The sequence below is a fragment of the Lupinus angustifolius genome, chromosome LG03, assembly GCF_001865875.1.
Source record: "Lupinus angustifolius cultivar Tanjil chromosome LG03, LupAngTanjil_v1.0, whole genome shotgun sequence".
In the NCBI taxonomy this organism is placed as follows: Eukaryota; Viridiplantae; Streptophyta; class Magnoliopsida; order Fabales; family Fabaceae; genus Lupinus; species Lupinus angustifolius.
Window position 1 is genome coordinate 22079559 of NC_032011.1, and position 15255 is coordinate 22094813.

The 15255-nt window shown below is 36.3% G+C and overlaps 1 protein-coding gene across 2 annotated transcripts in view; it reads right to left on the reverse strand.

Moving 5' to 3' along the window:
- The window catches only part of LOC109343665 (V-type proton ATPase subunit H-like), a 16575-nt gene extending 4162 nt beyond the window's left edge, over window positions 1-12413 (reverse strand). The window contains exons 1-11 of one of the 2 annotated variants that reach the window (XM_019582077.1): window positions 12320-12413; window positions 12081-12129; window positions 11740-11865; window positions 11312-11414; window positions 11160-11232; window positions 10575-10640; window positions 10331-10448; window positions 1998-2159; window positions 1511-1636; window positions 1128-1253; window positions 35-144 (exon numbers count right to left, since the gene is read on the reverse strand). In XM_019582077.1, coding sequence (XP_019437622.1) covers window positions 35-144; window positions 1128-1253; window positions 1511-1636; window positions 1998-2159; window positions 10331-10448; window positions 10575-10640; window positions 11160-11232; window positions 11312-11414; window positions 11740-11865; window positions 12081-12110 — 1040 coding nt within the window. In that variant the 5' untranslated portion in view covers window positions 12111-12129; window positions 12320-12413. The remainder of the gene's footprint in view (window positions 1-34; window positions 145-1127; window positions 1254-1510; window positions 1637-1997; window positions 2160-10330; window positions 10449-10574; window positions 10641-11159; window positions 11233-11311; window positions 11415-11739; window positions 11866-12080; window positions 12130-12319) is intronic. The other variant, XM_019582076.1, reaches the window with a different exon arrangement.

The following is a 15255-nucleotide window of genomic DNA, read 5'->3' on the forward strand; positions in this document are numbered from 1 at the left end:
TCGCCAAAATAAGGAATCTTTGTGTATGTGAGACCAATCCAGATGGCCAAGCAGAACTTCTTGCTTGTACTTATCAAAAGAACTAAGTTTCTTAATGTTATCCTTAAGCCCCTCTTCAAGGGAATTCAGTGCCTCCAACAAGTCCTGACAAACATTTCTAATCAATAGAAGTGTTGGTGAAGTACAAGGAAATACATTCTTCGAAAGGGAAATGCAGTAGTGGAGGTTCCAAAACACCCCACTATTTTGAGAGGTTTAAGACAATTTAAGAAATGGAAACTCTAAATATTGAGAAGAAACAGAGTTGAGATGTATAGTTCAAAAAATATATTACGAATTAAAGCAAAAATAAAAGAAAACAGGAAGGTTATTTAGTAAACAAATAAAAATGTGAGTTTGTTGAACCTCCGTTGTTGTATGATTGCTCATGTATGCTAGTGCGGGAAAATGCAAATTGAAACAAGGAAAAGATCTGCTTATTATCATGACAGGCAGCAAAGACAATTATCAATGCATGATAAAGTAACAAAGCATCACAATTAAGCAACCCAATTTCATCAATCACATTGACAAGGCATAAGTTATCTGCTGGCTAACAGTAAGTATTTGAGTGGGAAGGTCCAATTATTTCAAATTCAACGTACTATATATGTACATAATATCAAATATTTACACAGTTTCCGTTTTTCTATTGAAGGGCATAAAAATAGTTTGTGCCTTTGTTAATTTTGACGCATCATGGGGATGGCAGCAGTAGCAGATGTGCTGTGTAACTACAACCCAACAAATGAATATTATATCCAAAATTATGAGTCAAATGTCAGTAAAAAAGGCTAAATATAAGTTCTCAAGGAAAATACATCAAATTAATGGCAACACGTACAATTAAAATTACTTCCAGTCTAGTGATTCAACAAACTATTTTTTACTCAATTTACAAAAGTAGCATGGGAGCAACGATAAGACTGTTTGTCTTGTGACCTGGAGGTCATGGGTTCAAATCCTAGAAACAACATTTCGCTTACGAGGGTAAGCCTGCGTACAACTACACTCCTCAGACCCCACTAGGCACAAGTAGATTTTAAGTAGGTAGAGATGATATAGGCTAGGCTCTTATTTTCACTTACCTCATCACTCCATGCTTGTGCTTTCAAACTCTGAACAACTTGTGGCAGCTGAAAGTCAACCATCTGAGCACCCAAGGTCCCTTTTGACAGCAAGTTTTTAAGAGTCAAGACAACTACTCTAACAACCTAACAAAATTGGCAAACCAAGTGTAATAATATTAGACTTCTATGATTGAAATAAAACATACCAACTTGCTAACCATGGCATGGATAAAAATATAAAAGAAAGTTAATCATTAAAAACTCAACTAACAGCTAATATAAAATAATATCATATAATTCAAACTAATAATGATATTGCCAGCCAGGAAAAAAGAAATGTTAACAAATTTTTATTAATAAGAAAAAATGAGATGACCATAAACTCAACAAGTCAGCAACACCTTCTCTTTTGTGGAGCTCTTAACAACATCAATCAGTCGCGGAAGGGCCTTTGAAGTAGCCAAATATTCAATTGCTGGCTCATAATAGGATAAGAGCCATATGCAGAGACATGTTTCATACAGAAGCTGTTACAGAGAAACTTCATGATTAGTTTCCCCCTATTCCTTACAAATGTGCCATGAAAACGAACAAACTTTATCAGTAATATTTTATTGAAAGTTAATACACAAGCCAACAAATCTGGAATCCTGGGAAAACCCACTCAGCCATTATTCTTGAAAGAAAGAAGTCTCATCTAGTATTTGGCTAGATGCACCAAGTATATTTAATTCGGCCATCCTTCAGATGCAATATAGATTATTGAATCTCCAGAAAGTATAACTTATATTTCACAATTACAAGCTACCTAATGGCAGATTTCATAGTGCCCAACTGAGGGTAAATCTAATCACTCAGATGATTAGAGATAAAATCCAGCAAACTTACCTGAATAGACTGTTGGGTGGATGCTGGAGAAATCAATGGCACAAGCAGCTTGACTCCATCTGCTTGAACAAAAGAAGACCTAACCACAGGTTCCTTAAGTATGGTTGAAAGGCAATTGACAGCAGTCGGGACTCCACGATTAGGATGAGAAGGTTTCTTCAGCTGAAAATATAATATTTAGATGAAAGTGAGAAAGCATAAATGGAACCGGGTCTTTGACCATCTTGGGAATTCAACATGCATTTTTTAGTTCAACTAAAACAAGATCTCAGAAACTTCTTATAAATCTCAGTGTATATTTGTAAGAATCTGGATTATGTAATTATGTGCTCAAATTTATAACCATTTTTTAAGTTCAGCTAATAATGTCACTCCCCAATACTTGAAGATTTTACAAAATTCTATGTGGCAAGCACTTGTGGCAGCTTCCTCCATAATTCATGTGATTAAGTGCATCTTCAACATACTTGTGGGTTAGTCATATTGATAGGAGTAAGGGAGGGCCTTTAATTCGAAATGTGTATAAAAGAGGGAAAATGAAAGTTTGATTAAGTAAATAACAAACAAACTTCCCCTTTCACCCTGAGTTAGTTAATTTGGTTAGGCCTATAAATAGAAAGCTACCTTTAGTAGTTAGGTAGTTAGGGAAAACTAATACTCTGCCTTAGGAAAGTCAGAGAGGGTTGGGGTTGTGGAACCCCATATTGTTCTTCTACTCCTTCATACTGCAATTCTTCTTACTATCAATAAAATTCTTAGAACCCTAATAGAATCACTTTGATTCTGGGTTAGGGGCACTATTCAATCTAATTCTTCAATTTTCTTCTAATTCTTGGATACCAGTGCTTAACACTGGTATCAGAGCACCTTTCGTGGTGCCTGAGGAGTGGAACCGCCATTGTTATTGCTGCTGAACTCGATTTATGGTATCAACTAGAAGCATGGCTAAGGAGGTGAAAGTGGATATCACGAACACGACAAATTGCGACAAGAACGGGAAGAAATTCGCCTTAGGTTAGAATTGAATGAGGCTCGCATGAAGAAAACGGGGGATTTACTTTCTGCTATTGCTGCGAAGCTAGGCATTTCAGAGGAGGATAACGCGATGGAGGAGGGTAGTGAAAATGGTGAAGAAATGGAAAGCAAGAGGAATCCTCGAGGTCTTGATAGATGGCGAAAGTTGGAAGTTCCAATCTTCCATGGAGATGATGCATTCGATTGGGTTCAAAAGTTGGAGAGGTACTTCAACCTCAGGGCCATTACAGAAGAGGAAAAGATGCAAGCTACAATGGTGGCCTTGGAAGGCAGAGCTTTGAGCTGGTTTCAATGGTGGGAGGGATGTAACTCCACCCCTACATGGGAAAGCTTCAAAATAGCTGTGGTCAGGAGTTTCAACCCTCTATGGTGCAGAATCCTTTTGAATTGCTACTTTCCCTAAAACAGGATGACAGTGTTGAAGCTTATGTGGAGGAGTTTGAGAAATATGTGGGGGCTTTAAGGGAGGTTAACCAAGAGTTTGTAAGAGGAGTCTTTCTCAATGGGCTCAAAGAAGAGATAAGAGTGGAAGTGAGGTTATATGAGTTAACTACTCTGCATGAATTAATTCAGAAGGCTATACTCATTGAGCAAAAGAACATGGTGATCAGCAAGAGACCTAACCCCTCCTATACTAGGGGTGCAGGGTCCTTCAGAGGGGGGCCTTATAGCAAGACAATGACTTTAGACCCTTCATCAACTAACAGTAATAGAAGGGAGGGGTCATCTGTGGGTAGTGGAGGGATTTCTCACAAATCCACACAAGAAGCCGAAAGTGTTAAAGGAAGAGGGGATTTCAAAAGACTCACAAATTCTGAAATGAAGGAAAAACGAGAGAAGGGGTTATGTTTTAGGTGTGATGAGCTTTTCACCAAGGACCATGTGTGCAAGAATAAGCAGTTGAACATGCTAATCTTAGCAGAAGGGGGGATGTTGGAGAAAGTACAGAAGAAGATATGGAAAGCCTTAATTCCCTACAACTTTCCCTATATTCTATGAAGGGACTGACTTCTACTAAGTCATGGAAAATAAAGGGTACTATAGATTTGCATCCAGTGGTGATCATGCTGGATTGTGGAGCTTCTCACAATTTCATATCCACAGCATTGTTGAATCACTTGTAGCTGAAGGTTGATGAAACCAGGGCATATATGGTGGAAGTAGGAGATGGCCACCACATCAGGTGTAAGGGTAAGTGTTCCCAACTCAAAATTTCCATGCCACAGTTAGAAATAACACAGGATTTCTATCTGTTTGGATTGAAGGGGGTTGATGTAGTGTTGGGGCTTGAATGGTTATCCAGTTTAGGAGAGGTAATGGCTGATTTTGGTAAGATGAGGTTAAAGGTTAATCAAGGGGAATCTTTCATAACAGTAGTGGGTGATCCTGCTTTAGCAAAAGAAGAACTACCTCTGGGGGCCTTCATGCAGGTTTTGTTAGAAGAAGGGAATGGATTATTGGTGCAGTGTGAGCCATTGAATCAGAAATCTGATACCAACATTCCCACAGAAGTCAGCAAGGTGTTGCATAGGTTCCAGGCAATCTTTCAAGATCCCCAAGGGTTACCTCCTACTAGGAGGCATGACCATGCAATTCATTTGAAGGAAGGAGTTGATATCCCTCACATTAGGCCCTATAAATGTGTCCTCACTACCAGAAGGCTGAGGTTGAAAGGTTAGTTGCTGAAATGCTTGATGCTGGAGTAATTAGATCCAACATTAGCCCTTATTTTAGTCCCATCATCTTAGTGAAGAAGAAGGATGGAGGGTGGAGATTCTGTGTTGAATATAGGGCCTTAAATAAGGTTACTTTTCCTAACAAATTCCCTATCCCTCTGGTTGAAGAGTTGCTAGATGAATTAGGGGGTGCTAGGATTTTTTCCAAGCTAGACTTGAAGTCAGGGTATCACCAAATAAAAATGAGAGATGAGGATGTTGGTAAGACAGCTTTCAGGACCCATGAGGGGCATTATGAATTCCTAGTAATGCTTTTTGGTTTGACTAATGCCCCCTCTACCTTTCAAGTCTTGATGAATGAAATCCTGAAGCCTTATCTGAGGAAGTTCACATTGGTCTTCTTTGATGACATCTTGGTGTATAGTATTGATGTGAAGACCCACTCTCAGCATCTACAAACAATATTGAAATTGTTGGTTAAACATTCTTTAAAGGCTAATTTAAAGAAGTGTAGCTTTGGGCAGCCTAGCATTGAATACTTGGGGCATGTAATCTAAGGTGGAGGAGTATCTACTGATGAAACTACAGTGGAATCTATTAAAAATTGGCCTAGACCCAAGAATGTCAAGGGGCTAAGAGGGTTCTTGGGCCTCACAGGATATTATAGGAGATTTGTTCAAGGCTATGGTAAATTGGCAAAGCCTCTTACTGATTTGCTCAAGAAGGAAGCCTTCTAGTGGAGTGAAGCAGCCACTATAGCTTTTGAAGGGTTGAGGCAAGCTATGATGAGTTTACCTATGTTGGCTATTCCTGATTTTTCCAAGGACTTTGTGGTGGAAACAGATGCTTCCAGTATAGGGTTAGGGGCTGTCTTGATGCAAGAAGGAAGACCCTTAGCTTTTTGGAGTCAAGGACTCTCATTGAAGGCTCAACAGAAATCAATGTATGAGAGGAAATTGATGGCCTTAGTTCAATCTATTCAAAAGTGGAGGCACTATCTGATGGGAATACACTTTGTAATTAGAACAGACCAAAGAAGTCTAAAATTTCTCACTGAGCAGAGGTTGTTTTCAGAAGAGCAGTTCAAGTGGGCAGTGAAGCTTATTGGACTAGATTTTGAGATCCTGTATAAGCCAGGCAAGGAAATTTCAGTAGTTGATGCTCTTTCTAGACAGAAATTGTACTTTGTAATATCTATGATTACTAATGAGGACTTGGATTTTTGGAACCAAGACCTACAGCAAGACCCTAAGTTGAAGAAGGTTGTCCAAGAATTGGTGGTGTCTCCTAGTTCTCACCCTGGTTATGAGTTCAGAAAAGGGGTACTCTACTATAAGGACAGGTTGGTGGTATCCAAAACTTCAAACAGAATTCCCCTTATCATGGTTGAATGTCATGAAACTCCTATGGGAGGGCACTCAGGGCACTTCAAAACCTTTAAAAAGATTGCTAGTTTTTTATACTGGGAGGGGATGAGGTCCGACATCAAGACTTTTGTAGAGGAGTGTGATGTTTGCCAAAGAAGTAAGTACTCAACCTTGGCTCTTGCAGGGTTGCTACAACCTCTCCCTGTTCCTTAGCAAGTGTGGATGGATATATCTATGGACTTCATAGGGGGTTTACCCAGAACCAGAAGAAAGGACACCATATTTGTAGTAGTGGACAGATTGACTAAGTATTCTCACTTCTTTGCATTGGGACATCCTTACTCTGCCAAGGATGTCGCCATAATGTTCTTAAGGGAGGTGGTGAAGCTGCATGGATTCCCCAACTCTATAGTTTCAAATAGAGATCCCTTGTTCCTAAGTCAGTTTTGGAAGGAATTGTTTAGAATGGCTAGTACTCACTTGAAGCTAAGCACTTCCTACCATCCTCAAACTGATGGCCAAACAGAAGTGACCAACAGGTGCTTAGAGACCTACCTCAGATGCTTTGTAGGTCCCAAACCTAGGCTTTGGTTGGATTAGTTGCATTGGGCAGAGTTTTGGTTCAACTCCAACTATCACACTTCAGTTGGGATGACTCCATTTAAGGCTTTATATGGGAGGGAACCACCTACCTTATTAAAGGCAGGGACTATTCCTTCTAAAATTGAAGAGGTGAATCAGTTGTTTGTTCAAAGGGATGGAGTTTTGGCAGAATTGAAGACAAATTTAGTCAAGGCCCAGAATCTGATGAAACAAAAGGTTGATAAACATAGGAGGGATTTGGAATTTCAAGAGGGGGGATTGGGTATTTCTGAAGCTGCAACCTTATAAAATGAAGTCTTTGGCTAGCAGGCCTCATGCCAAATTAGCTCCTAAATACTATGGGCTATTTCAAGTAGTAAAGAAGGTGGGGTTTGTAGCATACCAATTAGATCTACCTGAGCACTCCAAGGTCCATCCAGTATTTTATATCTCCTTACTAAAGATGGCCCTCTGATAGGGTAGGCATAGGGTAATAGAGAAGAGGTTTGTTGGTAGGAGTTGTTTGAATTAAATAAAGAGGGAATTCCTAGAATACCCTTACTAGTTCATGGGAATTAGCAACTACCTTACAAGATTCTGGTTTCTCACTTGGGGACAAACTGGTTGTTGAAGGGGGGTGGGNNNNGGGGGGGGGTATTGATAGGAGTAAGGGAGGATCTATAATTCGAAATGTGTATAAAAAAGGGAAAAGGAAAGTTTGGTTAAGTAAATAACAAACAAACTTCCCCTTTCACCCTGAGTTAGTTAATTCGGTTAGGCCTATAAATAGAAATCTACCTTTAGTAGTTAGGTAGTTAGGGAAAACTAATACTCAGCTTTAGGAAAGTCAGAGAGGGTTGGGGTTGTGGAACCCTAGATTGTTCTTCTACTCCTTCACACTACAATTCTTCTTACTATCAATAAAATTCTTAGAACCCTAACAGAATCACTTTGATTCTGGGTTAGGGGCACTATTCAATCTAATTCTTCAATTTTCTTCTAATTCTTGGATACTAGTGCTTAACACATATGTGCAAGGTGTTGTTAAAATCATGAGTAAGCTCGGAGCATCACATGTTGCATTTTTTGCTAGCCTCGATGTAACGATAAGGTTGTTTGCCGTATGACCTACAAGTCATGGGTTCAAATCTTGGAAACACCCTTTTCGCTTGCAAGGGTAAGACTGCATACGGTACATGTACGATCTCCAAACCCAACTAGGTGGGAGCTTTATGCACTGCGCCACCCTTTTTTATCAGTAATTCGGATCCCCATCAAAACTCAAAGAAGTGAAATCGTCGCGGGACTGCCAAGCATACCTGTAAATTTTGAATTCACACGTATTTTCTGATATGGAAAGCATCCCGTTTGAAGGTGACCTCACTTGAAGGTTTACCCAATTTCAACCCCTTTGCCTCATTGGCATGATCTATGTACCGATTTGACCCTCGTTCTCTCTCCCCAAAAGCCTTTAAGACAAAGGTGGGATAGTGCTTACTTGTTGCGATCATGCAATCTGCAATGGTGACAGCTAGGTGGGGTTCGAAAATACTTGTTGTGGCCTTGTGGTTCTCTACTTCCTGCTACTTTCAATTCTCTAAGTTTGTGTCACTGTTTTGGATGTTGCCATCTTCCCTGTGATTGATTTGAACTTTGTTTGTTCTATTTCCGTCCTCTCTGTTTCGGTGCTTTCGTGAGGGGTTGCTCTGTTTGTGTGCCCGACAATTTTTTCTAGATGAAAACATCACCAAATCAGCTGCTAGGGCTAGGGCTAGTGGAAGTGCCGAATCGGTTGAAAAATGAATCAATGGAAAAATATTTTTATTTACTTTAATCCTTGGGTCTCAAAGGGGGCTTCGAAACACATAAGAACTCTTGAATTGAAATGGAAAAATATATATAAGTCCAATTACTTCGGAATGATAAGATTTTTGGCACAAGGACGCAAGAAGAGTTGATCCATATCATAGGAGTGTTGTGACCTGGAATCAATCTATTTCAATAGATGGAGATGCAAGAAAATCAAGTGCAAATATAGTCGGAAGACAATAAATGAAGGAGCATACTGGTCCCAGCATCATCTAGCTAAAAGTCAAAAGTAAGTTGGACTTTGCAAACTATCAGTCATGAAGTGAAGAAAGAACTGTGCGAAATTGTTGCCCAGTGCAAATAAATTGATCATAAAAACAAAAGACATTTTAAGAGAAACAAGTAATAATGATGAATCAGCTGAAGTTGGGGAAAATGAAAAGGGGGAGGAATTGGAGAAACATAGAGATATTTTCAAGAAAAGAGGTTTGAGCTCGAACCCCCACCAATAACATCTTTAACAACTCAAGAGAGGAGGCATTTAAGACATAACTGATTATGTCTACAACAATGCCATACCATGTAGGCTGTAGCACAGCCAACCTAAGAGTTATGAAATCGTCAAGACGTTTGAATCGGTTGCACATCATGACTTAGGATACAAGTCACTCTCCTACCCTGATATTAAAGTTAAGTATTTTATTCAAAAACTGGCTTTGACCAATGACCACTGAGGCATCAGAGACACATAGAGCTTAATGGAAAAACAGGATGCACCACCATCATCATGATTGGACTGAGAAGAGATGTAGACCTTGTTTCAAATCAATTCATACATCTCACATATCCAAAACAACTGACAATATTTAATATGATAGATAACAGATGAAGCTGGTAAAGAAAATGTTGGCCAACCTGTTACGAACAATACAGCCAACAATAAAGCTGTTCTCAATATAAATAAAAGCACTGACAGCCATAGACATGTATGGAGGGACCAAAATTTTATCAGTAAAACAGCGTAGAAATCCTAAATCAGTATAATATAGTAAAGAGCAAATCAGATGGGGCTAAATCCCAAATTTGGCCTCACTGACCTGACCCGTTTTAGGAAAAACCTCACATCTGTTTGAAAAAACCTCAAAACACATTTCTGAAACTGGGTCATGCTGTGCTGGACCCATTTGCACACATGCGACCCATCTTTGTGTCACTATTCCTGAATCGCATTCACACTTCTAGAATCATGATTCTTGCAATTTTTGTGATACAAGAGTGAACCTGTTATGATTCTTACACATTTCCAATTCAACAAAAGATATGCATCGCTGGGTATGTTTTTTATTTTGAATCATACAATTCATACAATGCTAACCACTAGTTGGTCATTTGGAAGCTGGTTTTCAACCATTTTAACCTCTTCGTTTTATTTTATTGTTGTCAATATCATGAATTTCAGAATTTCACAACTGTCTATTATGACTTATGAATTGTAGCCTTATGTCTTCAACTCAATGTACTTGTGAATTTATGTCTATTTTTCACTCAGTTAAATCATTTTATACACATATATATATATATAGGTATAAATTTATACTTTGGAAGTTATGAACACATACTTTGACAATCATGCCTATAGTAGTTTAGTGAGCAAGAAAATGTGATTCAATAGTTTCTATGACACACAATGAAGGATTATAACTAATTAAACATAAAAGGACTTGCAGCCTCTAATATCATTTATACGACGCATACATGTTTATATCACATAGACCTTTATTACACCAAGATTTATTTTCACCATTACTAAACCAAGATTATAAACTGTATTTGGAAAAAAAAAGGAAAATCACAACATCAATACCTGTTCACAAAGCCATTTTACCAATCCTATCAAAACATCATCGATAGGGGTAAACGGATTCTTTGAGTTTGATGCTTCTCCATTTGAAACAATGCCATTCTGATTTTTTGGACTGACACTATAATCAGAAAGAGTTAATATTTAGCAATAATTAAAAAATTAACTTATTAAACTGGCATCATATGTGATCCAAGTCGTAAGAATTTTTGAATTAATATGTGGGAATGTCTCACATTTCTATTACCTAACTATTAAAGCAAGGATCTTACAACTTTTCTCTTTTATGAACCAGTTTCCATTCCAAAGCAATCTGAAAGATGGATGGACAACACTGTTATCTTTTGTATTTCCCAACTTCAAAGTACAGAGAAAGTTATCAAAATACATAACAATCATAAGACATCATCTCCATGGCAAGTATGCTAGATATTTTCTCATCGAGTTGTATAAACAATTTGAAAAGAAAAAAATTGGAAAAGAAAAAATGACAGACACAGTTTCTGTTCCAAGGGTGCGGTTCTGTGGTCTCACTGGTCTGAGGCTATAAACTATAAATATTCCTATAAAACACAATCTTCAGAGTAGCACACATTTTATGTAAACATCATCAATAATGGTTAATCCTAAAGAAAGAGATTTTGGCTGAAGTAATGGCCATGGTTTATAACACTTAAGAAAATTTTAAAAAAATGGTATTCAATAAATAAACAAATATTGTATCAAAAAATATGGTAAATAAATACAGTATATATGACCTTCCATGATTTTAACAGCAGACAACGTTAAAAATAAAGGTGCAGAACAAAACCATATTTGAATAAATACTTAACTTAAGAAAGGTTCATAAGTATCTTCAACAGCAAGGGTAATATGATGAAACAGCCTTGCTCTTTTCGGGTTTGCTGCAAAAGAAGATAACTTAAAGGGTATGGCATTATGGCACTGATAACACAGAAAATATGGCCAATTAACACATATTACCTGCAAGCATTTCATCAACCAGCGCCAAAACATACTCTACAGTATCTTCTTTAAAAATATCATGCAAAACTTGAATAAACACCCGGACATAAGCTGGACCATCCTGCCACACAATGAAATTGGATTTTCAACAACATTAGGCAATCAACTCTGGAATCATAAATCAAATCTGCTTCAGGTGCTCTTTATGCCCGTATGTTTAAGTTTTTAAAAAATAATTATTTCGATTCGAAAAAAGTCACCTCTAACACATGCACGGTTGTTTGGGCTTTTTAAAAAAAGAAACCAGCTTTTTGGAAAATCTGTATTTCAGCATCTCAAAAAACCACTTAGATTGAATCAAAGTTTTAAGCCTAAACAAACAGATCCTAATTACACCGAAAAAACATACATAATCCATAATATGGTTAAAAAAAGGAAAAAATTACATCATCAAGCAACTGTGCTCTGTGACTTTCGGGCTGGTGATCGTAACGGCGCAAGAGCTGAAGGCTTGTCCCGGAGATGAGCTTGGTGGCCATGTAGGTCTCCCATGGTATGTCCCTCTTCAGAACCTTCCAGAACACAGGATCATGAACAATGTCAAATAAAAATTGAAAAAGAACTAGAATCAAAATTACAATCTACAACATTACAATTTACAAGAGCTAGAATTAAAATTACAATCCACGACATTACAATTTACAAGAACTAAGAGAAAATGTAAATCAAAAGAGGGCAAATTCGGAATCGAGGACGATCGGTATTTTGAGACGGGATTGAGAAGAACCTGATCGGTGGTTAATTCAGCATGATCCATTGTTATCAAACTAAAAACCCTAGAAATGAGGAAAAAAATCACTTCAGAAACTCTTATGATTGGGCAATGGAGATGAAAATATGAAATTGAATCAATTGAAATGAATTGAAGTGAGAGAGCGGAACTTGGGGAATTAAATAAAGAGAATGGAGAGAAGAGAGAAATGAGAATGGATCAATGAGCAAGAGAGAAAGAAATTCTCCACACACCTGCGATTTGGTGGTTTATGGATAGAAGTGAGGAGAAATGTAGACAGAACAAATTAACAGAATTTAGTAGTGTAAGAACAGTGAGAATGTATTGTATCAGCTGTGCCAAATGTCAAAACTGTCAAATTCAGACTTATATATTGGACTCCAAGTCAACTGCATTAAACTATATTTAGATCATATCAAACTCCACGTTGAATTTAAAAATCACACATTACTTGACACCCCAATGGTACAATAAGTGCAACTATTATTTGATTGTAACTGTAACTGTAATTTAAAATACTGACAATATTTATTTTAAAATTGATTATTTTTTAGTAAGAAGGGCAATATTAGTTGAGTATATCTATATTGTTAGTATAAAGAAAATTTATATATAATTACTCTATCATTTATTTATATTAATTTTTTTGAATAGTTTATAATAATAGAAAATGAACATATTCTTGCCTGCATTTTTCTCTCTTGATAGTTATACAAAAACAGAGGAGGGTAAGGAAAAGTATCACTTTTTGGAACGTGGATCCTCAAATGTGGGAAGCTGTTTGCCGCACGAAATCCGGCAGTAGGATGTTCTTAGGTTACATTCAACGGTTCAGATTGATCAGTATTTAAAATATATAATATTGAAATATAATTCTTTTACTAAAAAAAGTTATTGAATTGTAGTAGATATATTACATGATGAATAAGCTGCAATAATTTAATAAACATTACCATTCATGTGATGAAATTTGTTTTTTTTCAATATATAATCTCAAATTTCCAGATCTGTTTTACCATTGTTAAAAAATCATTGTCAAATGAATATGACTTAGAATAAATACGAAATATAAATTAACTCTCTATAAGAATGAACTCTTCTAAAAAAAATTCAACTTGCGTATAAAATGTTTTTTTATTCACTATTTATTTAGAAATTTTAAAAAATCAACTTTATATATAAACAATCAAGTATGCCCTTTTTTTTAAGGTATGTCTGAAAAAGATGGAAGTAAGTTATATAAAATCAATGAATTAATAATAAAACTCTTCTCAATATTATTAGTGACAGGTTATTCGTGCTTACTAATCCAGATTTATACTTTTATGATGTCAATTCAAAATTTATATATTTTATTTTAAAGATTTAGAATATTTCTTTTGTATTGAGTATACTTTATATTATATTTTTATTAAGATATTTTATATTATAACATTTTGTTTTATTATAATGTTAGAGATGTGATTAATAGGTTGATGATACTTAACTACATACTTACATATAATTATATATTTTTTTTGTAAAAATTAAAAAATTTAAGGGTAAAGTAGAAAAGTAAAATTTCATCACGAAAGTTATTTCATATTTTCTCTTTATACATTTTCTATTACAAAATTTTTGTTGATAAACTAAAACGGTCAATGATAAACTTTTGGCTGCAACCACAACTTTTAATTTGTCAAACTTTTTAAAATCTTAGCTATACAAATTTACTTTCATTCCTTTTTATTTTAGTACTTATTAAACAAATAAATTGAAGTATGAAGTGAATATATTCGGTTCATAAAAATTGATATGTTATATGTGGGGTTTGTGGTTAATTGTTTGAGAAATCAATTTGAGTGGTTATAAATATCATTTGGGTTCACGTCAATTTCATCTCTCCTATAGAAGTCATAATTTATCGTTCTATTTTTTGTGTCATAACGTATACTAAGTAAGATCATCCTAAAAATACTCTCCCCAACCATGACATTGTTCATGAGATTGACATAACTACCACAATTGCATAAGGATTTCTTAGATTGAGGTTGTAACATTGTTAAGTGTCAAATTGTGAGTAAAATTTATATAAATTTAGGGCACATATTGTGTAGTAAAGATACAAATTATGTACAACTCCTAATAACTTAGTCTAATTTTATCTTTTTTATAAGTTTACATATGTTTATGTCAATTGCAAAATAAAAAGTCTGAAAAAAGGAGAAAAAGGAGAAGCTTGGAGTTTCTGAACAAAGCACCCCTCGCTTGAGCCACAGCCTCGCCCAAGCAAGAAGAGTGTCCCTTGCCCAAGCGAGGGACTGTCGCTCAAGCGACATTGAAGAGGAAAAAGGGTAACACTCTGCCTAGCCCTCGCCCAAGCGAGGGAGATTCATCCAAGCAAAAAGGAAGTCTCTCGCTTGAGCGAGGGACTATCGCTCAACCGACGAATGAAGATGGAAAAGGGTTGATTCTCTGCCTGGCCCTCGCTCAAGCCAGCTGTTCAGGAATCAAAATGGTTATCTCTCACTCAAGCGAGAATCTCTAGCTTGAGCGAGAGACCAGAAGTTGGAACAAATATAGATAGTTACAGATTGAAAAGTGGGGGCTTCAACCATCATTCTACCAAGTTTTACACTAAATTAAGAGAGAGAAACACTAGGAAGTAAAAGAGAAGTCGTGGGAATGATTTTAGGTCGATAATTTCTTGTAATTGTCATGAGATGAGTGTTGTAAGGGGAATGATGTTTTGCTAAATCTTCAGTGTTGGGATTGAGATGTAATCTTCTAACTTTTGTACTCCTAGATTCAATTCTTTAATGCATTGTAGTTATTTGATTTTGGGAAGTTTATCTTGTGTTTAATGCATGAAATTACTTTGCTACTGAATTCATGATCTTGGATCCAAGTTTAATTGGAAAGTTGAACTTGGTATCAAATCTGAATTATCTTCCTTGTTATATCACTGCTCTAGGAATGGATTATCTTCCTTGTTATATTACAGTTTCACAACTATTTTCAAAACCAAATGGTTATAAACATCAAATCTTGTAAATACATACTCAATCTAATTTCTTAGGAATTAATACATATCCAATCTACTCTCTAAGGACGATATCCCGATATTTACCAATTATTACTTGAAGGATACAGTTTACTTACCGTACGAAAATATTCAACAAGTTTTTGG